Source organism: Stegodyphus dumicola, chromosome 1, assembly GCF_044657685.1.
Source record: "Stegodyphus dumicola isolate Sdum_Otavi_A_Nest chromosome 1, ASM4465768v1".
Lineage (NCBI taxonomy): Eukaryota > Metazoa > Arthropoda > Arachnida > Araneae > Eresidae > Stegodyphus > Stegodyphus dumicola.
Window position 1 is genome coordinate 164,957,621 of NC_140768.1, and position 22,686 is coordinate 164,980,306.

The 22,686-nt window shown below is 35.1% G+C and overlaps 1 protein-coding gene across 5 annotated transcripts in view; it reads left to right on the forward strand.

Annotated features, from left to right (window-relative positions):
- The window catches only part of Slmap (Sarcolemma associated protein), a 213,729-nt gene that overhangs the window by 154,263 nt on the left and 36,780 nt on the right, over positions 1-22,686 (forward strand). For all 5 annotated transcript variants that reach the window (XM_085822917.1, XM_085822927.1, XM_085822929.1 and 2 more), the window contains exons 14-16: positions 2,260-2,319; positions 2,555-2,716; positions 8,892-8,954. In XM_085822917.1, coding sequence (XP_085679043.1) covers positions 2,260-2,319; positions 2,555-2,716; positions 8,892-8,954 — 285 coding nt within the window. The remainder of the gene's footprint in view (positions 1-2,259; positions 2,320-2,554; positions 2,717-8,891; positions 8,955-22,686) is intronic.

Consider the following 22,686-nt stretch of genomic DNA (forward strand, 5'->3'; position numbering starts at 1 on the left):
CGCATGCACATAATACGTTTACACATGCGCGTTTAATGTATAACGGACGGTATAAGCTAAGCTAAAATTATCTAATTCGGTTAATGTTGGAGATTACGTTGTTCCTTAATCTTCGAATTGGATCCGGCTTATTAATTTTTGCAGACTGTTAGAGCAATTTTATAAAAGTAAGCTTGAACTTTCATTATGTCAAATAGAATTTCCAATATATATTTACTAATATGTAAAGGATCTACAAAGCGAAAGTATGTTTCGAAGTCCATTAAACAGAAAGTGGAATTGCTGCAAAAAATGGATAAAGGCATATCCTTTGATTATCTAATCTTTCCAAAATATGTTTATCAATTTCACGCTGCTCTGTGGGGGGGGAACGACGTCGCGCGCCATGAATTGGAAGTTGATCTGTCAGCACTATCCTTATCTTCAGGCCAGATGTTTTTATTTTATTTGTCTTATAATTCCTTACTAAATGTAGTATTTCATCTCGATGTACTCCGTCTTTGATATGATTTATATCAAGTTCCTCATCATTATAATTCGCTTCCGATAGTGAAGAAAGTGACACAGAGGTTATTGAAAATGAAAAAATTTCGATTGATAAATTAGTCGGTATTCTCGACACAGCAATTATAGGACGTGAACAGCAGAACTTTGTAACTAAACAAGAAATTATGTCTGTTTAATAAAATTAAAGAGAAAGTATTATCACATGAAACAAAGCAACTTAAACAACTTACATTGAAAGAAATGTTTAATAAAGTAAAGAAATAAATATTGAGCTTTTTCTTTTTGTAAATTTTGATACCCTTTAGATCATAGTTGTTCTTTATTTCATAAATTACGGTTTCATATTTTTAATTTTATAATTTCTGCATGCCATCTTACAAGATTTAAACTGATGATCTATAATCCAGAAAAATCAGTAAATCCGGAATCGCCGAAGTCTTGACGAGTCCGGATTAATGACTTTTGCTGTATAGCTTTTCCATCTGAGGGCTAGTGTATTGGTAAATAATATACACTTGATTTTTTTTATTATTATTATTATTTTATTTCGTGTATTCAATTTGTATTAGCGGGTTTTCATCCGCAGAGAACCCGTTGGCGCCGTTACATTTTTATTCGCCAATCTCGCCGTTCATCGACAATGAGCCGAGACGTAAACGTGATATTTTGTAAATGTGATTTTTAGTGCATGTAGATTCAAATTAGCAGACAAAACAATATATTAAGCATATGGTAGTAAAAATTCACAGATAATACGCATGTAGATGTAAAACTAACCGGTTAAACGTGATATACGAAAATAAATTTGCATTAAATTCAAGTTAGCACAGAAAAGAATATATTAAGCATAAGATAATATATAAGGATTTATAACAGAAATAAAAATTCATTTAAAAACATAAATTAGTATTAACATACTGAAATTAACCGGTTAAGCGTGGTGTACGAAAAAATATTACGAAAAAATATATTAAATTCCAGTTAACACAGAAAACAATATATTCCTTACACCAGCAGTGGTTTGCTAATTTTGATGACCATGTGCATGGAACTATTCTGTCATCTTAGATAATCAATATTTTTTATTTCAATTTAATAATCTATTTATGTCACACCGGCCATCCTCTGAAAGGTTATTGTTAGAAAAGCATTAACAATATATTATCTTGTTAAAATTTTACGCCATAAAAATTGATTTATTCACATAATTTTAGATGACAATAACCAATAATCAAAATAAAAGCATTTCTTAATTATTTAAAATGCACATGCACATTTTTGCAGCCTACGAAAACAAATTTTAGCAGTTGGGAACCTCATGGTTCTTAGAGCTGTTAATAATTAAGGAACACAACCTGAACAGCCGTGTTGCAAATTAGCATTCACCCCTCCCACCGTATTTTCTTCCTTTCATCGCAAACCGAGAACTGGCATATATCTACGAAAATATTTCTATCTATTCGTTGTTAAAAAATTCAGAAAAAATAATAATAAATAAGAGAAGAAGAATATAAATCTGCAAATGCGAACAACGACAGTAATAATTCAACAAAATGAACGCATGAGAAATGGTTGCAAACTTCGAACAAGAGAATAGGATAAATCCGATGGGTTACCAGGTTTGAACTATTATCGCCAAAGTTGGTGATGTTTACATTTACCGGGTTCTCTGCGGAAGTGCTTCCGTATTAGCACTTCATCCATTTCAATGCTTCATCTTGCTTTTTATTAAATAGTTTCTTTATCTCATAGGTGTTTTAAATTCTACAGAGAGTGAAACTGCAGAAAAAAATTTAATTCAGGAGCTTAGTTGTAAGTTTTATCCTTACTTTCTTGTGTGAATGAATGCTATCATTTATTTTTTCTGTGTGTGTGTTTAAATAGAAGTACCCAGTGTTCCATTTTTTAATTAATTTTCAGGTTTTTAATCATATAAGATTAGCTATTTTTGTGTGCTATTGTGTTTACTATTTCAACAAATTGCTTGTGCTGTAATTTTAAAAATTAACTTGTATTTGTTGGAGGTATTTTTTCTTTATAAATTTAGGTGAAGTGAATAGACTTGAATTGGAATTGCAAAGAGTACAAAAAGAAAATCTTAAAAATGAAGCTCTTATGTATTCAGAGACTGAAGATTTCACTTCAAATGGTGATATCAAACCTTCTGATTTTGTAAATAAACTTCAAAGTGATATACAGCAGTTAAAAAGTAAGAATGCTATATTTTTTCTAGTGTAATTTTTGTTTTTAAGTATATGTGGACTTTAGATGTGTTGTTATCAATTATTTCAATGTGTTTTGTAATAACTTTTAAAATAAATGATTAAATTTTGCTCTTTAATATATATTGTAAGTAGTATTAATTAAATTCTGGAAATGAAGCAGTATTTTACATTAAACTTATTCCTCACTTGAGAAGATATTTCATTTTTGAATATATGAGAGTTTAAAAGAAAATTAGAGATTTTTCTTTGTGCAACTTTTATTCGGTTATGATTTAACATAGTTCCTGTTCACCTGAAAAGTTGTATTAAATCAAGAAATGTGAAACATACTTAGAGAAAAATCTATGTATGTTTCCAAAAATTTATGAAAATTCAGAATGTTTTCTAAAATGTGTCAGGAAAGTTTTAAAAAAATTTATAGATCATTCCTGTCTAATAATAAGAGTTCATGTTTTAAAAAACACCCTGGAAACATAAATTACCACTCTTAAAAAAGAAAGTAAGTGACACATTAATTAACCTTCCTACAGAAAAGTTACCCCTCCTTATATGCAGTGCAGCTTTATTAACCCTTAGCTTTCTTTTCCATCTCTTGAGCAGTTGTTTGTTCTTCTCTTAACAAACAAATAATTTATTTAAAAACTTATGTTGTGTGGTAATGCATTATAATCAATAACTGTATTAATTAAACACTTCAATGTAAATTTTAGTTGCTCAGCTTTATTTTCAAATATCCAGTATTCATTATGGATAATAATACTGTTATAAATTTCTTTTGCACTATGAACTCAGAACAGAAAATATAATAGATATTGTTGCGTGCGTACGGGTTCGTTATGAAATGAATGCACAAGTCCGATGAAAAATGAACAAAAATTTATTATTATCACAACAAAAGTGCTTAAATTTTCTCAAATTATCATGCAGTATTACAATATCTCACAGTAGTTTTCTTTTAACTACTCAAATGTCAATAGAACGTAATTCAAAACAGCTAAAGAACGCTAATCCGCGAATTCGCTACAATCAACAACAGTAGTTTTCTAAACAACAACAAACTAAGCAACTACTAACTACAAACTGAGATGTTTTCCTCCTTTTATAAGATTTTAAAATCACGCGCTAGAATTTTCCAGCACTTTCTCGAAATCAAAAAGAGATATTTATTTATTTAACGCACGCGCTCTTGTATTTTTAATTTTTCCGGCTTAGCTTTCTTTTAATATTCGTCACGCGCTGCACTGCGCGAGAAATAAAACCATTTAATTTATAATTGAACTAACATTAGCTTTTTAAATACCAAATTCGTAACACTGCCCCCTTCCCAAGGACTGCACGTCCCGGGCAGTACAATCCCTGGACAGAAAGCTAAACTTACAACTGTGGTATAAATGCAATTGAGGCATAAACATTACATTACAATATCAAACAATATAAACAATAAATGTAATAACTAACTTAAACAAATCAAATGCTATCAAATACTAAATACAAAACAAATACTAAATACAAATCAAATACTAAATACAAATCAAATCAAATACACATTTATAAACAAAAAAGACCATGGTCTGATACTATTTACAATTATTTACATTACGTACTATGGCCATAGTAATGAGCTAACCTGTCGTAAGAGTTCGAAGACTCACGGATCCGAACCATGACGTAATTTAGCCTGTTTAGGATTGTGTGCGAACCATCCCAAGGTGACTGTAAATCAGGCCTGACTCCTTTTCGTCGAATCGGGTTCCACAACCACACCTTGTCTCCTTCGTTGGATCTATGTCCAGCAGCTCTCGTGTTGTATCTGGTCTCCACTTTCTCCGTCGCCAAGTTCACTCGCTTTCGTGCGGAACGGTGCATCACTTCAAAACGGGCCTTGACATCTTGGATGTGTTCCTCAGGCGATGAAGGCGCATCCGTACGGCGATGAAACAGGCGGTCACAAGGCAGACGAAGGTCTCGACCGAAGAGCATCTGAGATGGCGAATAGCTGGTAGTCTGGTGTTTCTTTTCGACCCTAGCATGATTTCGGCTGTTTCTCGAGCTGGTTCTTTCGGACAAAGCGTCGGCATTTCCAGGTGAGGATCCCTTCTTAGGATGGATAGTCATGTCTTTAGATCCTGAAAGCAATTTGTTGTTTTTCAAGTCTAAGGAAAAATTGTATTTCCTTAAAAAGTCCAATCCGAGTATGCATGGATCTGTAATATCCGCCACATATGCCGTGTGATGGTAGGCGGCACTTCCAAACGTGATGTTTACGTTTAACTTCCCAGTTATGTCGATCTTGTCACCAGACGCAGTCTGAAGGGTAACACAGGATGGCGTCCAAATAAGTTTATCTTTAAACTGTTCAGCTAAATCTTTCCTAATGATGGTAACATTAGCTCCTGTGTCAATGATCATACTGCAAGGAACTCCATCGATATTCCCATTGATGGACAGTCCGTTATTGTTGCCACTCACTGTATAAATTTTAAGAGCTTTAAAACAAGGTTTTTCACTATCTGGCAACCTCCGTTCCTCGATATGGTCACTAATTTGTTTGCTGCGTTGTTGCTGGGAAATGGTCTTATTTTCCGTACCTCGGGGTGTTCTGCAGTTTCTGCGTATGTGGCCTTCAACTCCGCAGTTCCAGCACTTTAGAATTAGTTTCTTTTCACTTCTGTTCCGTCTCAAGCCACTGACTTGTCTGGTAAAATCATCTGCTTTATATTCCGTACCCTGGGGTGTTCTGCAATTCCGCCTTAGGTGACCTTCACTACCACATCTCCAACACCTTAGAGCCACTTTCTTCTCGCTCCTACTCCATATCAAATCTTCGACTTGTCTGGCTAAATCATCTAAACGAGCCATCAGTTGATCCACTGGCTCATGGACTCGCACAGCTCTAACTGGGTAGCGGTCTCGACGAGTGGCTTGCTGGGCTGCCTCAAATTTCATGGCGTACACTAGAGCACTTTTTAAATCTTTTACATCCGCCATTCGTAGAGCTTTCTGTATTTCAGTATCTCGGATGCCGTCGATAAAGTATTGCAAGGACAGGATTTCCCTTGTTTCTGTCGGGCATTCCGAAAAGGCGAGATGGGACAGCCTTTCAACATCCGCGGCGAGCTCCTGAAGTGTTTCGGTAGGCTTCTGTTGACGAGATTTTAATTGGAGCCTGCTGTAGTCTTTTAAACACTTCTCCCCAAAGCGCAACTCCAAGGCGCCGGACAGAGCTTCGAAATCTAACCTTTTGTTTTCGGGAAGAGTCTGAAGGATATCCGCTGCGTCGGCTCTTAGAGAAGCGGCGAGATGACAGGCCTTAGCTTGGGAATCCCATCCATTCGCATCCGCCACGATAGAAAATTGTGTCTTATACACCTGCCAGGAGGTCTTTCCATCATATGTGGATAGCTTCAGAGGTGGACGAGCAGGCATTGGTAAGAATTTAAAATCATCACTCCTGCTCCCTGCCGACGCTACGAATTTCTTTAAAGTATCCATTTCTTTGGCAACTGCAGAAACTCTCTCATCAATTTGTTCTTTTACAGAAGAAACTCTTTCTTCTATTTCTTCTTTCACCGAAGAAACTCTTTCTTCAATATGTCCAACTTTATTTTCAACTGCGTCAATTCTGCCTTCCATAGCTTCAAATTTATTTTCTATTATGCAAGTAATTTCTCTTTTCATTTCTTCTTGACCAGCTTGAACGGCTTTCATTTCGTCCTTAACGGATTCCTGGCCCAATTTCATTTCTTCCTTAACGGATTCCTGGCCCAATTTCATTTCTTCCTTAAATGGCCCACCAGCGGCCGAGCGGTAAAGTCGCTGAACACTGGTAGTTCGGTCCGAGGTTCGAATCCCGCGAACGGGCTGGCTGCATGGGCGTTTTCGTGGTTTTCCCCATGTGTAACGTGTATACGAGCCAGTTTCCCTTAGAAAGTCCTCCACGAAAGGCATCCCTCCCCTTAGGCAGATAGCCCTAGTGTGCTTTGCCGTATTCTCAATACATACATTTCTTCCTTAAATGATGCTTGGCCAGCTTCCATCTTTTCTTGGAATGCAGCAAAAGCACTAATGAGCTGTCTCAATTGTTCTTCCATCGCTCTTGTTATTGGCATTCAAATCCCACTTCTGACACCAAAAATTGTTGCGTGCGTACGGGTTCGTTATGAAATGAATGCACAAGTCCGATGAAAAATGAACAAAAATTTATTATTATCACAACAAAAGTGCTTAAATTTTCTCAAATTATCATGCAGTATTACAATATCTCACAGTAGTTTTCTTTTAACTACTCAAATGTCAATAGAACGTAATTCAAAACAGCTAAAGAACGCTAATCCGCGAATTCGCTACAATCAACAACAGTAGTTTTCTAAACAACAACAAACTAAGCAACTACTAACTACAAACTGAGATGTTTTCCTCCTTTTATAAGATTTTAAAATCACGCGCTAGAATTTTCCAGCACTTTCTCGAAATCAAAAAGAGATATTTATTTATTTAACGCACGCGCTCTTGTATTTTTAATTTTTCCGGCTTAGCTTTCTTTTAATATTCGTCACGCGCTGCACTGCGCGAGAAATAAAACCATTTAATTTATAATTGAACTAACATTAGCTTTTTAAATACCAAATTCGTAACAATATGATCTAATAAAATTTATGCAAATTAAAATTTCCAGGAAGACTTTGTTATCTAGTATGTTTATGTTCAAATAATCGAATGAATAAAAAAATATAACTTTGTTAGTTACTGTATTATAGAAATAAAAAAATAAATATAATAGTCTATCAAATGTTTAATAGATTTCTCTAGCTTTGGCATACCAGATAAGTACTGTCTGGTGGCACCATTTTATAAAGGTGCCATGGTTTCCATGGCTTTGTGGGTATGTCAGTGATCTGGAGAGTCTAATTAAAGTCTGTTGAGTATAAATCGCATATTGTGTCTCTAAGCCAAAAGTGCTGTTATGGCCTGCAAGACCCATATATCAATTTCTTTTTCAGTGCAAGTACTGTGTAACATAAAAGCTGCTGTTGATTTTGATTATTCCTTTTTCTGGCCGAAGGAAATGAAATACTTCATTACAGAAATGATTTAAAATTAGTAGCTAATGTAAATTTTTTTAAAACATAAGCTCATTTTATTAGAAATTTAAAACTTAATTTTCCAGCTAATTTCTATGCAATACAATTCTGTACAAAGTCCGAAATCCAGAATCGTCAAGACTTCGATGAACGATTCTGGATTTAGGGAATTTCCAGATTTTTAACTCGTTGGTTTAAATGTAGTAAGATGACATGCAGACATGGCAACATTGGGAGCTTCATATTATTTAAATCAGATCGAAAAATGCTAGCCCCTGTCGGGGCCTATGGCAGAACTGGAACAACCGGTGTGACCACATGAGGTATCAGAATTTGGGGGTAGAAAAAATTAAGGATGGCAGAATTTTTTCGAATTTAGTAGAGGCACTGAGCAGTGGAATTTGTGAGCGGCAATTCTTATAGAATTTAAGGAGATAGCAGGCTGCAGAATTTAGGAAATGAAGAGATTCCTAAATTCTGCTGCCTGTTAAACAGGTGAAAAATGCATATCCCCCTCGCACACACATGCATGTGTGACTACTTAAAAAATCTTAAATTGTGATCCTGACCAGCATCAGTGCATTGCTGTTAGGTAAGTGCGGATCCCAAACCTATGGGTGTTTGAAAGTAACATGCTGATCTCAACTAGTCTGGAGAAAAATCGCATTATGTCACACATGCTTTCTTTTTTTATTATATTATTCATTCTGAGACTTCATAAGGGAGGAGTTTTTATTATAATTACTTTTATTTATTTGGCTGGCAACATGAATAATAAATCATTCCGGGTATAACTTAGAATCTGTCTAAAAGGGTTACAGAATTGTGGTAGTGCTTTCAAAACTGTATTTTTCTTCCTTTATATTAATCTATTATATTTAATAAAGTGTTCCGTAATTGGAATGAAAATGGTATCAAAGTATATAATACAAGATATGAATTTCAAATTTGACCTTAAGGAGATTATAAAATCTGATCTTTGTGAGAATAGTAAAATGTAATGAGACTATATTGTAAATATTTTTAAAACTAAGTGCATGTTAAACTTTGAATGTTCATGATTTTGCTGTACTTTTAGAACTTCTAAATGAAGCAAGAGACAGTAAATTGCTGGTTGAAATTGAATTATCACAAGTTCGAAGTGAGTATAATTTCGCATTATAATTGCTGTTTAAATAGCATTCATTTATTTTAGTAATGTAGTTTAGTTTTACAATCAAGGAGGGGAAAAAATTCAAAAAAATTGTTAAGATTTTCAAGTAAAATTTTAGGAAATTTAATTTTTTTTAATATAAAATACTAGTTGGTAAAAAGTATGTAACCAGAGTTTACAGTAAAATACACAAAAACTGTGAATTTTGCTGTAATGAGATATGTTAATTTAAGTAGCATAGAACAATTAACCTAAATTAACAGAAGAGGAGATTTGATTTGAATTTATTGTATCATATCATAAAAAACTGCCTCTTCTGGTTTTTCTACACATCTCTGAGTTTTTAGTTTCTTAGCTAAGGAAAATGTTTCCTTGTAATAAATGAAATTTAAATTGTGCACATTGCATCCCCACCCCATTTCTAGTGAATTTCTTAAGAATAATTTTTTGTGTTAAATAATGATTTCATCTGATTTTTTTCCCTTATCACATTTTGTGTTCTTTTGCACATTAAATTTTATTTACATTAAATTTTTCAAATTAAAGCTTCATTTCATTTGAATCTGCATGCAAAAAAAAATGATTTTGGGTATTTGAAAGTGCTTGGCCTTTTTCTTTTTTTTTTTTTTTTTTTTTTTTTCTTAAAGAGAGAGAGAGAGACAGAAAGAAAAAAAAAGAAAAAAAGGTAATTTCATCAGAAGACATTATGGCACTCTTTTGCTTTATGAGTAAGAGCACGTGTGTCTAAAAACATAGTGTTTCAGTTCTCCAGTGAGCATCAAGTGCCACTATATGTCTTCTCATATATTAGCACAAAGCAAGATTGAGGTTGGATTTTTATTTCGTTCGTCTCATGGCTGAATGCTGTGTCACGTGCTTTCAAGAAATAAATGGTTTAAAAAATTACAATCTTTCACCTTAGTTTTGTTTGTGAAAAAGGTTTAATTAATACTCATGTACGTTTAAAAATTCTTAATTCTTACTCAGATGACTTTCCTTCAATTATTTTGTCAAGAAAATGTACACTGCTTAAAAAATAAATAAATAAATAAATAAATAAAAATAAAAAAAATTTAAAAAAAAATGGGGACAGTGCTATGCCGATTGACAAAATTCAAACTGCGTTTTTCATGTCTCAAAAGCGTGACTTAGGATATGTATTAGATTTATATATAGCACTAATCTAACATATGTATTTTGACTCAAAATCAGACTTTTTCTGAAATAAAACACCGATTTTTTTTTTTTTTTTTTTCCCCCATATTTTAATTCTACGACTCAAATTATGCCAAAATGCCAAGTTTTGTAAAAATTGCACTAGTAGTTTTTAAAATATTAGCTCCTTAATGTTAATTGAATTTGGCAAATATTTATTAATATCTCTTTTTTATTAAATTTTTTTATTTTTCCTTTCACATTTCGAAATTTAGGTTCAAATAAAATTTACCAATTTTTTGTGCTTTATTTTTTAAATTTCTATTTTGAAATAATTTTTATAAATTTTTCGAAAAAAATTTTATATATATTATTACCTATAAAATTATAACCTATAAAATTTTTGCCATCATCTTAAAGTAGGTGTATTTCTGAGATATACACGAATTTACATATTTTCACGTTTTGAAATTTGGCTTTTTTGGGGGGGGGCGATAATAACGCCAAATGTAATTTATGGATTTTGTTACAGTGAATTGCCACAGCTATTTTTAACCTTAAATTTCAAATAAAATTTTACGGAGAATTAATTATACGAAATTTTTTCCCTCAATGATGCATAATAAATATTTATTAATACTGTATGAAAAGCTATTTTTTTAAATTACAGATGATATTATTCAAATTTTTAACTATTTTTTTTTTAATTTCTTTCTTCCCTTTTTAAAAAAATATTTGTAAGAGTAAATTTTTATTTTCGGCGTTTTATCATCTGCTACTTTACTTTAACTTCGTTTAAATCGAATTATCTAAAACTGAGAACTTTCGTTTGATGTTTATTTGAATTTTATGAAAATATTTTATGACATTAACTGCATAATTTATTTCTAAACAAGCTGTTGGTTATGAAGTGGCTACAATAGCGGCTCAAACTATCATCCATATTTTTAAAGCACAGTAAATTTTTATAGAAACATAAAATTTAGAATAATCATTTTTATAAAAATCAAATTATGATATAAACATACAACCTTCTAGAGGCCGAATTCAATGGATATGTAGAAATTATCTGCAGTTACTTAACCTTTTCACGACGGTGCGCCTTTGTTTAAGACAGAAGGGAATCGAAGGCAGTCACCGTACAGGACGGAGGTTTTGCATCGCTAAGCCTAATTTTATAAAAAAAAAGTTTCACTTCTAGCATCGTAATTTTTAATATCATTTTAGATTATTACTTGAGCTCTTATATATGTTAAAATTAGTACTTAATAACGTTTTTTTCTTTATTTTACATGAAAATATACTTTAAAAATTGCTTATCTTGTAAAATAATTTTCGGAAGCGCCTTTCAAATTATTCCAAAGTTTTAATTGATAAAAATCCATCAATAAAGTTTAAAATTAATGAAACAGCACAATAAAGACTATTTACAGTAAGAAGTAACAAAATTTAAAACGAAGATTGCGGTAAATCTCGAAGCACGGAGAAGTATCACTTTCTAACTCTTTAGAAAATGAATCATCACTCTCATTTGCGTTAGTAAATGGTTCACTAACCATACGAGGGTATTCTTCCTCTGATAAATAGCGCCTTCCCGCCATAATAGACTGGAGGTGCGGCTTTCCTAAATAAAAAGAGAAGAAACGGTAATATATCTGAAGGCAGTTCAAAACGTAAAAGAACTCCACACAGTAGCCCTAAAAGACCATACATTGTAGAGGGGAAAAAATAGAATTAAAAAAAGGAATTGGATATAAATCAGACATGAGAATGTTTTCATTAACACGCAGCAATTTAAAGAGCCCACGTCTGTTTACGCTTTCCTTTTCCCCCTCGCAACAGCTGATGAGTAAAATGCCAAAGTCAGGCAATATATATCAAACTCAAGGTCAAAAACCTAAAACTGTGTACATTTCAAAAGTAATGGACATAGGATGCCATCTAGTGGCCTTCAGAAAAACGTTCCAGCTTAAAATGCGTGTACGCATCCCCCGTCCTCTGAATGCAATCTCTTTTGATGCGTGGATGAGACACCAGGCTGTAAGAGACGTTCTTAGAGAATGCGTATATGGGACGCCCGTCTTGAAAGGGCTAATAAGTCAGCAGGTTCTGTAGACAAGTAAGAATAATTATATAAACGACACCCAACATTCTGGATTCAATTAACAATGAGGGTACGATGTTTATTAAATGAATTTAAGAAGTTTTTAAACATAAAAAATAAACCTAAAATGTATTTTTATGCATAGTGTATTTTCATTATATCCTTAAAATTCTAATTTAGAATGTAATTGTCAAGAACTGAATTCTAATCATCAGTAATATAATAAGTAATTATTATGGTTATTAATAAATCTTTCTTATAAAGTAATTGCAAATATTTCAAAAAACTTTCTGTCTGAATGCAAATATTTCTAATTTTATATTAATCAAGATTGCACACAATATTATTTACTTCCACTTCAGTTCTTACCGTCAGCTCTAGTAGAAGTTACAAATCAATTATATTTAATTAAGAAATGACCATCTAATTTTAGAAACAGCGTACCGTAACAGCAATTCAATTATTGGCGCCGTATCTTTTCATGTTACTCCCAATCAGCAAGCTACATGATTTTTAATGAGTGTTCGGGTTTTGCTAGTAATTTCACTTAGAAATCGCGCTTAAACTAGGTTAGTTGGTTATTTGAACATAGAAAGAACATGGGAGCTCTTTGGTTAAGATGCTTTCATAGAGAACCTAGAAAACTATGAAAACCAACCATACAGCCTGGGTTAGACTTCACAACAAACAATTAGTATTTAACAATCTTCAAATGCTAGGCAACTGGTGAGGCTCCAATTTAATATTTTATTTGTAAATATTTAAAATATCATTGTATTCTTAGACACAAAAAGCAGAATTTAAGTTTTGTTAACTCGTTAGTAAACTACCCAGCCATAGTGCAAATGAATATTCAATTTCTTTTGCAATAATTGTATTCACTTAATATTCTTGGAATATGAGCTAAAGAAGGAATGTTCTTGGAAGATTAAAGAAGTGTTTAAATCCAGTGATATTAGGTTTGTCTTACAAGCTCAGGATCAAAACAATTATGCAATTGCCAGAGTAGTTGACTTGTAAATAGCTGTGAATTAACCAGATGACTTTTAATCTTATGTTATTTGGTCAGAAAACGTATTCCAAATGTTTTGTATTGCATGGCAATGCATCTTTTCATTATTCAGTTACCAATCGGAGAACTGCTTGTGTTCTAAAAATAAGTATGTGTACTCAATCGTCCTGCATGTTCTTCAAATTTGTCTTCTTGTGATTTTTTTTCTTCAAAGGAAAGTTTTTTGACATTGAAGAGACAAAAGGAGTATGACATCTACTTTTAGAGGCTTGTCGAAAACAGATCTCTATAAACCTTCTCTTCCATTACATGTTGAGCATTCAGACAAAAAGTTGCATCAGCGTAAATTCTATAATCTATTTTTATTACATTCTGATTACTTTATTAACATACAGTGAATGTATACTAAACCTTTTACTTCAGCTTCAGTAATTCGGAATTGTTGTCGGAACTATGACATAGAAGATAAGTCAAATTGAATATTTTGGATAATCCAATAAATTCAAGGTTGAAGTTTCAGTATTTTATTTTTGGAGGGAGGGGAAATTTTTTCCATTTCGGTCCACTATCCTAAGTATATTTGCTTCGATTCTTTATTTTTTCCATAAAAATGAAAATCTTACGCATGGTATAAATATAATGCATATCTTCAAATTAAAATTTAATAATATACAGCGTGGTTATAATTAAAGTTTCACTTTGAAACAGTCATAAAAGGAAAACTACTGGATCAAATGTTATCAAACTTGGTAACCGTGTAAAGGAGGTCATGGGAACTTATTTTCTGCTAAAAAAAGAAAGTTCGAAACCTCACCACCAGGGGTGAAATGGCACTGTATGTAATATTGTTAAACGAAATATGGGTCGGAATCTAACTTAACCTTTTGTTACATGTTTTTAATATGTTGTATACTCTCAAGAAACTTTGAAGTAAGCAAATTACCATTTAAATGTGTTAAATTCAATAAAAGTCGAGTGCACTATCCGTATAAGGGAGAAATTCGTCCGTGAAAACCACGATTTAGCGGTTAGAAAATGTGAGATCACAAATAACTCACAAGTGCGTACAATCTGGAAATCGTTTTCATACAGATCGCTAATTTGTGATTTTTGAAGCCTGAATTCAGCCCTAAAACGGGAACATACTGATTCAAAATGCTTTTAATCGATCTGGACCAAAGAAATCCCTCATGTTATCTACCTAGTTCCATTGCATTCTCCTACTGCATTCGATTGCATACCAGTCATTCCGCACCGTTTGGTGTGGAATGACAGCTAATTTCATAACTGAACCATTTTTCTCTGAAGAGCAGTCGGCAGCTGGACCACTGTGATTGCAGCTCACTTAGACTCAATCTTAAAATGTTTCATGATACATGAACTGCAGTAACGTGGCATTTTAGATACTACAATTTTTATGCAGGGCTGAGCCCCACTTCACGTGTGTCGCACAGTTACTTGGGCAACATTTCACAAATGAACGTCTTATACGCCGACACTTCCCCTCTTCCAACGCCACCTAGGTGGCATTGGAACCTCTGTGACTTTTGGCTATGGGATTATTTCAAAAGCTCTGATGAGATAAAAGATAATCTAAACAATTTGGCAGAAATGAAAAATGTGATGCACCGACATGTCCGTAACATACCTCCTGTTATGCGAAGAGCTGCTGTTGAGAATGCAGTAACAAGATTTAACTTGCTTTCGGAAAATGCTGGACACTACATTGAACATGCTTTGTAACATGTTTCGGAAATGACAAAGCACATGTTAAACAGATTTTTCATGTCTTATTTCATTTAACAATATTGCATACAGTGCCATTTTTCCCCTGATGGTGAGTTTTTTAACTTCTTTTTTGTCCCGCGGAAAATAAATTCCTATAACCTCTTTACACAATTCCCAAGTTTGATAACCGTGTCCGGTAGTTTTCTTTTTATGACCCCCCTCAGGGGGCTCACTTTTGTGAGTACAGGTGTGGCATTCCAGAGGTACCCTAGCCCTTCAGGGGATCATCTTCTTGGTGAGACGGGTATCACGATCCTGGAGCCCCAGTGATCTATCCTCTTTTCCGTCTCCTCTCTTCTTGGCTGGAACATTTTCCCTTTCCTTCTCCCTTGTGGTTTCCTCTTCGGAGTTTGGGGCTCGTCACGAGAAACTGGAACAGCCCTTTATTCTAGCTTTCAAGTGGCGAGAAAACTGCCCACGTGTTTGCCATGCGTGGAGACCCGTGTCGCTGGAAAGGAGGGTCCTGGTAGTTGAGGGGAGAGGTACTGTCTCCAACACACTGCTTTGGCCTCTGCTTCAGCTAAACAGCAGGCACCTTAGTCGTCCTCTCGGTTCTCAATCGGCTGGTCACTAGTCCTTGTGTCAGTAGCATGGGGTCAAGTTCTCGGGAGTACTTGCTTTCGGGAAAGTCGACTGTGGAGCTTCAGTTTGCGTATAGGTCCGGCTAGCCCTAACAGGAATCTGTGTTCCCTTGTTGGGCCCCATGGTGGGCGGGGCCATCGGACCCGAATCTTTTCTTCTTAAATATGGCTTCTCTCTTTATTCTTAAAAAACCCGAGTCGAATGAAACCAACCAAGATATCGAAATTGTCGACAAATCCATCAACAAGAAGATCCGTACAGATGCAAATGCCAAAGATATTGAAATTGTTGACAAAACCATTAGCAAGAAGATTTGTACCAATGCAAATGCCAAGGAAACTACTGAAAATCCTCACTTCCTTGTTGTCTCTAGTCCTTCTGGTGAACTGCAAAAGATGTCTCCTTTTCTCGTAAGCAAATATATACATTCATGTGTAGGTGAGCCAAGGAACATAAAGCATCTCCGATCAGGAGACCTGCTTATTGATACCATATCGGCCACCCAGTCTGCTTCTCTTTTCCGACAAACCAAATTTGGAGAAATATCTATAACTGTGTCAGCGCACAAAACACTTAATTCTTTAGAGGTGTGATCTCGGAGATCGACCTTCTGTGTGTCTCAGAGGAAGAGTTCGTCTCCGAGTTAGCTGACCAAAATGTCTGTGGAGCTAGGCGGATCGAAAGGAGATGCGAAAGGAAGGCCAGTTGATTGACACGAAAAACGTGATCCTGACCTTCAAAACGCCTGATCTGCCTAAGAATATTAAGGCCGGATATCTAAATCTTCCTGTAAGACCTTATATTCCTAACCCTATGCGATGTTTCCAGTGCCAGCATTTCGGCCATTCTAAGATGTCTTGTCGTGGCAGCCTCACATGCGCCCGATGCTCGCAGATTGGCCACGATTCTGAAAATAGTACCGCTGCGCCTTTATGTATAAATTGCAAGGGTCAGCACCCAGCATTTTCACGCCTGTGCCCAAAACGGAAATCCGAAAAAGAAGTGCAGACTGCAAAAGTTACCAGGAACATCTCGTATGATGAAGCCAGAAAACTAGTTCAAAGCAGCTCCAATCAAACAAATCATATGCCAGTGCAGTTAAAACAACACGTAGTATTGCCACCCAAACATCAATAGGCACGCAGACTGTACCAAATAAAACCCAACCGATGACATCCACAAAGGAAAAGGAAAATTCAACTCATTTAATACAAAAAAAAAGAAACAGTCATTCAAAGTAAACCCAAAACTGTAAGTTACAAAATAATTAATAAAAATAGAAGTTCTAGCAATAGCTCTCTTGACGATATGATTTCTGAATCTGCGGATTCAGACGGTATGGGAGTAGAAGAGGATCTAAAAGTTTCCACGCATCTACTTCCACGAAAAACAAAAGAACAGCACAGAAAGAACAGAAACCATTCATAATGGCCACCCTCATCTCATGGAACTGTCGCGGTTTCCACCGAAATTTGCTTGACATCAAATCTGTAATAAATGCATGTCATCCTGTGTGCTTAGCAATACAGGAAATAAATATGAAACCAGAGCAACATGCAAAACTTCAGAGGTTTTCTTTCGTCAGGAAGGATAACCTTGCAGGTGAGCGTGCCAGTGGAGGTGTAGGTCTCCTCATCTCACTGGATTATCCCTCAAATGTACTTTCTTGGACAATATCCCTCCAAGTTGTCACTACTCAAACAAATTTCGATATTGTTGTTTCAGTTGTTTCTCTGTATTTGCCCCCAAATGAGCACATTGATCAGCAAGATTTAAATGATCTTATTGAGCAGCTGCCTGAGCCCTATATCATTATAGGAGATTTTAACGGCCATAGTCCGCTCTGGGGTAGTAAAGATACAAATTGCCAAGGAAGACAAATTGAGCAGATGATCGAAGATCATAGCCTTTGTCTCCTGAATAATGGACAGGATACGTACTTCCATGAGCATTCAAGGACTTTCCACGCTCTCGGCCTTGCCATCTGTTCACCATCTCTGTTGCCTTTTTGCACTTTTAATGTGGGAAATGATCTTTGAAACAGCGATCACTATCCCATTTTTATATCTCTGGCACAAAAAGGAGGAAACCCCATGTCAAGATCCCCTCGTTTCATACTTGATAAGGCAGACTGGGAACTCTTCTCTTCCATTGCAGAGCTCACAGATGAAATGGTAAAAGATGCGCATATCGATGATGCTGTTGAAGCTGTTACTAATACTATTATTGATGCAGCTATGCTTTCCATTCCTAGAACATCAGGAAAAATACTAAAATATTCGAAACCATGGTGAAATCGCGACTGTCATGAAGCACTGAAAAAACAGAAAAAAGCATGGGGTATTTTTCGTAAATATCCTACTCTGCGAAACCTCATAGCATTTAAAAGAGCCAAAGCAAATGCACGAAAAGTAAGGAGGCAGAGCCAAAGGAATTCCTGGATTTCATATGTGTCATCAATAACATCCTCCACGCCTAGTAAGCGGGTTTGGGAAAGAGTTCGAAAAGCATGCGGAATATATAAAGACCACTCACTTTCCTTTTTGGAAAAAGATGGCCGAGTGATTAGTTCCATAGGAGAAATTACGAATACTATTGGTGAGACATTTGCTGCCGTTTCTTCCAGCAGAAACTATTCACCTGCATTTCTCTCTATCAAGCAGCACTTTGAAATAAATCCCATCGCGTTCAACTCTTCCAAATCTGAGCCTTACAATAGAGCATTTACTATACTAGAATTAAAGAGAGCTTTATTGCAGACACATAGGTCTTCTCCGGGTCTTGATGGCATGAATTACGAAATGCTAAAACATCTGTCCTATAACTCACTGAATGCCCTTCTCACTCTTTACAATAGAGTGTGGAAGGAGCGTACTTTTCCCAGTGCATGGAGGAGAGCTGTTGTCATTCCTATTGCTAAGCCAGGAAAAGATCCAAGGAATCCCTCCAACTATCGGCCAATAACCCTTACGAGTTGCCTATGCAAACTGTTTGAAAAGATGGTAAACAGCCGCCTAGTGTACTTCTTGGAAAAGAATAATATTATATCGCCTTATTAAAGCGGTTTTCGAAAGGGAAAAACGACCGTAGATAATATGCTTCTTCTAGAGACATCTATTCGAAAAGCTTTTGTCAAAAGAAGTCACCTTGTCTCAATATTCTTTGACATTTAGAAAGCTTATAATAAGGCATGGAGATACGGTATACTTCGGGATCTTCACGAGAGTGGCTTGCGCGGCAACCTACCAATTTTCATTCAGAATTTCTTGAATACTAGGACTTATCAAGTAAGGATTGGCTCTGTTTTGTCAGATATTTTTGAACAGGAAGAGGATGTGCCTCAAGGCCGTGTGCTTAGTGTAACCCTGTTCATTTTAAAAATAAACTCTGTACTAAAAGAACTTCATCCCACCATCTTGGAATCTCTATATGTTGATGATCTACAGATTAGCTGTCAAGGGGCAGACATGAGATACATAGAGAGGCAATTGCAGATGGCTCTGAATAAGATCCAAAAATGGTCAGACAAACAGGGATTTACTTTTTCGAAACAGAAAACTGTGTGTGTTCACTTTTGTAGGAAGCGAGGTCTCCATCCTGAGTCTGAATTATATCTGAATGGTGCAATCATTCCAGTTGCACCCGAAGTAAAATTTTTAGGAGTGACGTTCGATCAAAAATTGACTTTCCTTTCTCATGTTTAAAACCTGAGAAATAAGTGTCTAAAAACACTAAATATTTTAAAAGTGTTGGCGAACACATCCTGGGGTGCAGAGCGTTGCTGTATGCTTCACATTTACAGAGCGCTTGTCCGCTCTAAACTGGACTATGGCTCAGTTGTTTACGGATCTGCCTGGTCATCAGTATTGTTGGAACTGGATCCTGTTCACCATCAAGCTCTGCGGATTTGTTCAGGAGCTTTCAGGACTTCTCCTGTCCAGAGCCTGTATGTTGACTCTAACGATTCATCACTTTATCTGAGGCATGAGCAATTGTCCCTTTTGCAATGTTTTAATATTCTATCCCAACCTAAACATCCCAATAAGCTGTGCTTACTTGATAATGTGTGTAACACTTTATTTGAAACACGTCCATCCTGTGTCCCTACTTTTCCTTTAAGACTTCGCCCCGTCATTGAGGAACTTTCCCTCTCTGATATGTACCCCCAAGCAGTACAGAAAGCTCTACCACAAAAAGTTCATAGTTTATACAGACTCGTATAGTGCTCTTAAATCCTTGGAAGCTTTTCCCAACACTCAGAATCCTGTGGTAGTGGATGTTCTCAAAATTCATGTAAATTTAACGATTCGAGGATATGAAGTCCTGTACTGCTGGGTTCCTGGACATGCTGGAATAAAGGGAAATGAGCTTGCAGATATCGCAGCCAAATCTGCTGTTGAACTGTCCAGTCGCCTTATCCCTTTTAGAGATATCTGCTGTGTCATCAAGGGAAAGGTCCGGGAAAAATGGCAGCAAATTTGGAATGTTCAGCATCACAACAAGTTGAGAAACGTCAAGCCTAGAATTGAGCATTGGTATTTTGCTGGAAATCGTAAGGAGGAAGTTCTTTTAACTCGCCTCAGAATTGGTCACACTAGAGTGACACATAACTATCTTCTCAAAGCTGAAAATGAGCCTGTGTGTTTTAATTGTAATATTTGTTTATCTGTTCGTCATATTTTAATTTAGTGTCCATGTTTTAATAATCTTCGCCAGAAGTGTTTTAATAGCTGTGACTTATCTCTCGACCGTTTAATTGGAAGAGAGGTCAATTGTAATTTATTTTATTATTTAAAAGAGATTGGCTTTTACTACCTAATTTAATTTGTTTTGAGGCTTGTGTCTTGGATTTTAATGTATTCTTTTACCTTGTTTTTATATGACTGCATCCTCTGGATTTGGTACAGTTGTCCACTTGTTTTTATTTATTGTATTTTAATTTCATAAATTTCGATCATTTCAACCTGTGTTTGGCTCATCATAATCATCTTTGGTTTTGCGCCAAAAACCCCGCTCACCCACCCACCCTTTTATGACCATTTCAAAGTGGAACTTTACTTATAACCACATTTTAAATTAAACTTTAAAAGTTTGACTGTATGGTTCAAATCGCAGCTTTAAAAATATATATATAAATATAAATTTTTATATTAATCCTCTTAGAAAGAATGTTTTAAGAAGCTAATTTTTCTCTCGCATTATAGATTGTATAAAAAAACAAGATCTTTAATATGATTTAGACTGTTTCAGCCGATATAAGAATCGTGTCACTTGGTGGTACAGAATAAACAGTGCTGGACAGTTTTATTTCTTTGTCATTTAGCAAAAAATCTTTTAATTAAAATATTTATCCTTTGGACTTCGCTTTAAACTTTATTTATAGTTAAAATGACTAGAAATTGAAAAGCTGTCTTCCGTTGAAATGCAATTCATATAATTGATATTTTAAAAAAATGACAAGAATGCAAAATTTATGGAAGTCTAGCAATCGAAAAATCTTAATATTCTTGTGTGAGCACTGAAAATAACTGTAGAAGGAAATTCAGGGAGAAAAGTAAACAAAAATTTGCAGGGAAATTTGGCTGTCAGACATACCAAGATGTTTCAAAAAGTTGGACGCTTTTGAGTATACTTTCAGGATACTTCAAAGAATTTAGGTGTTCAAAGAGAAAACACTTGGACGTGTACACCAGCAAATACCATCAATTGAGCTTATGTTAACAGAAAAGACAAAAACAATATCATTGCAGATTAAAGTGAAGAGCGACTGGTTTTCGACTACAGTCAAAAGTCGTTAATTCAGACACCCATAATCCGGACCTCAAAGCTAAAAACTTTCTGCGCATGCGCATGGGAGTTTACACGTGCGCGTAAGACCTTTACGACTGCGCATATGCGTGTGCACAAGCGCAGAATACGTTTTCGCGTGCGCGTTTAATGTATAACGGACGGTATAAGCTAAAATTATCTAATTATCTATTTCAGTTAATGTTGATGATTGCGTTGTTCCTTAATCTTCGAATTGGATCTGGCTTATTATTTTTTGCAGACTGTCAGAGCAATTTTATAAAAGTAAGCTTGAACTTTCGATTATGTCAAATAGAATTTCCAATGCTGGAGCTCCCAAAGGATCTACAAAACGAAAGTATGTTTCGATGTCCATCAAACAAAAAGTGGAATTGCTCCAAAAAATGGATAAAGGCATATCCTTTGTTTATCTAACCATTCCGAAATCTGTTTATCAATTTCACGCTGCTCAGCGCAGGGGGGGGGGTGTCGCGGCGCCCAATGAACTGGAAGTTGATCTGTGAGCACTATCGTTATCTTCAGGGCAGATGTTTTTATTTTATTCGGCTTATAATTCCTTATTAAATGTAGTATTTCATCTCGATGTACTCCGTCTTTGATATGATTTAAATCAAATTCCTCATCGTTATAAATATCACGAATACAAATCAAATAGTTTTCTGGTTGCAATTTTCTAATTTCGGCTATGCATAATGTATGCTTTACGCATGCGCGCGTTGAAAGAAATGTTTAATAAAGTAAACAAATAAATATTAAGCTTTTTTTTTTTGTAAATTTTGATACCCTTTAGATCATAATTGCTCATTATTTTATAAATTATGGTTTCATATTTTTAATTTTATAATTTCTGCATGCCATCTTACCAGATTTAAACTGATGATCTACAATCCGGAAAAATCGATAATCCGGAATCACCGAAGTCCTGACGAGTCCAGATTAAAGACAGAGTTGCCAACTCTCCCGATTTTCAACCGATCTCCCGCCAACCCGATTTACAATATATTTCTCCCGATTTTTTCTTATTCTTAAAATTTCTCACGATTTTTATGGAACTTGGCTTAATACTTTGTTATATGAACAAAAGTGATTTTGGACGTCTCAAAGCAATTGAATTTTCTCTAGATTATATCTAAAACAAAACCTTACGAATCAGATAACTTCTGCTTTGTGAGTGAGAGCATTATACGTATCTCAGAAACGTCGTTCTCCAGTTCTCCAATGGGCATCGAACTCCACTGCGTGTCAACTGGCATATATTAGCCAATGAGGAC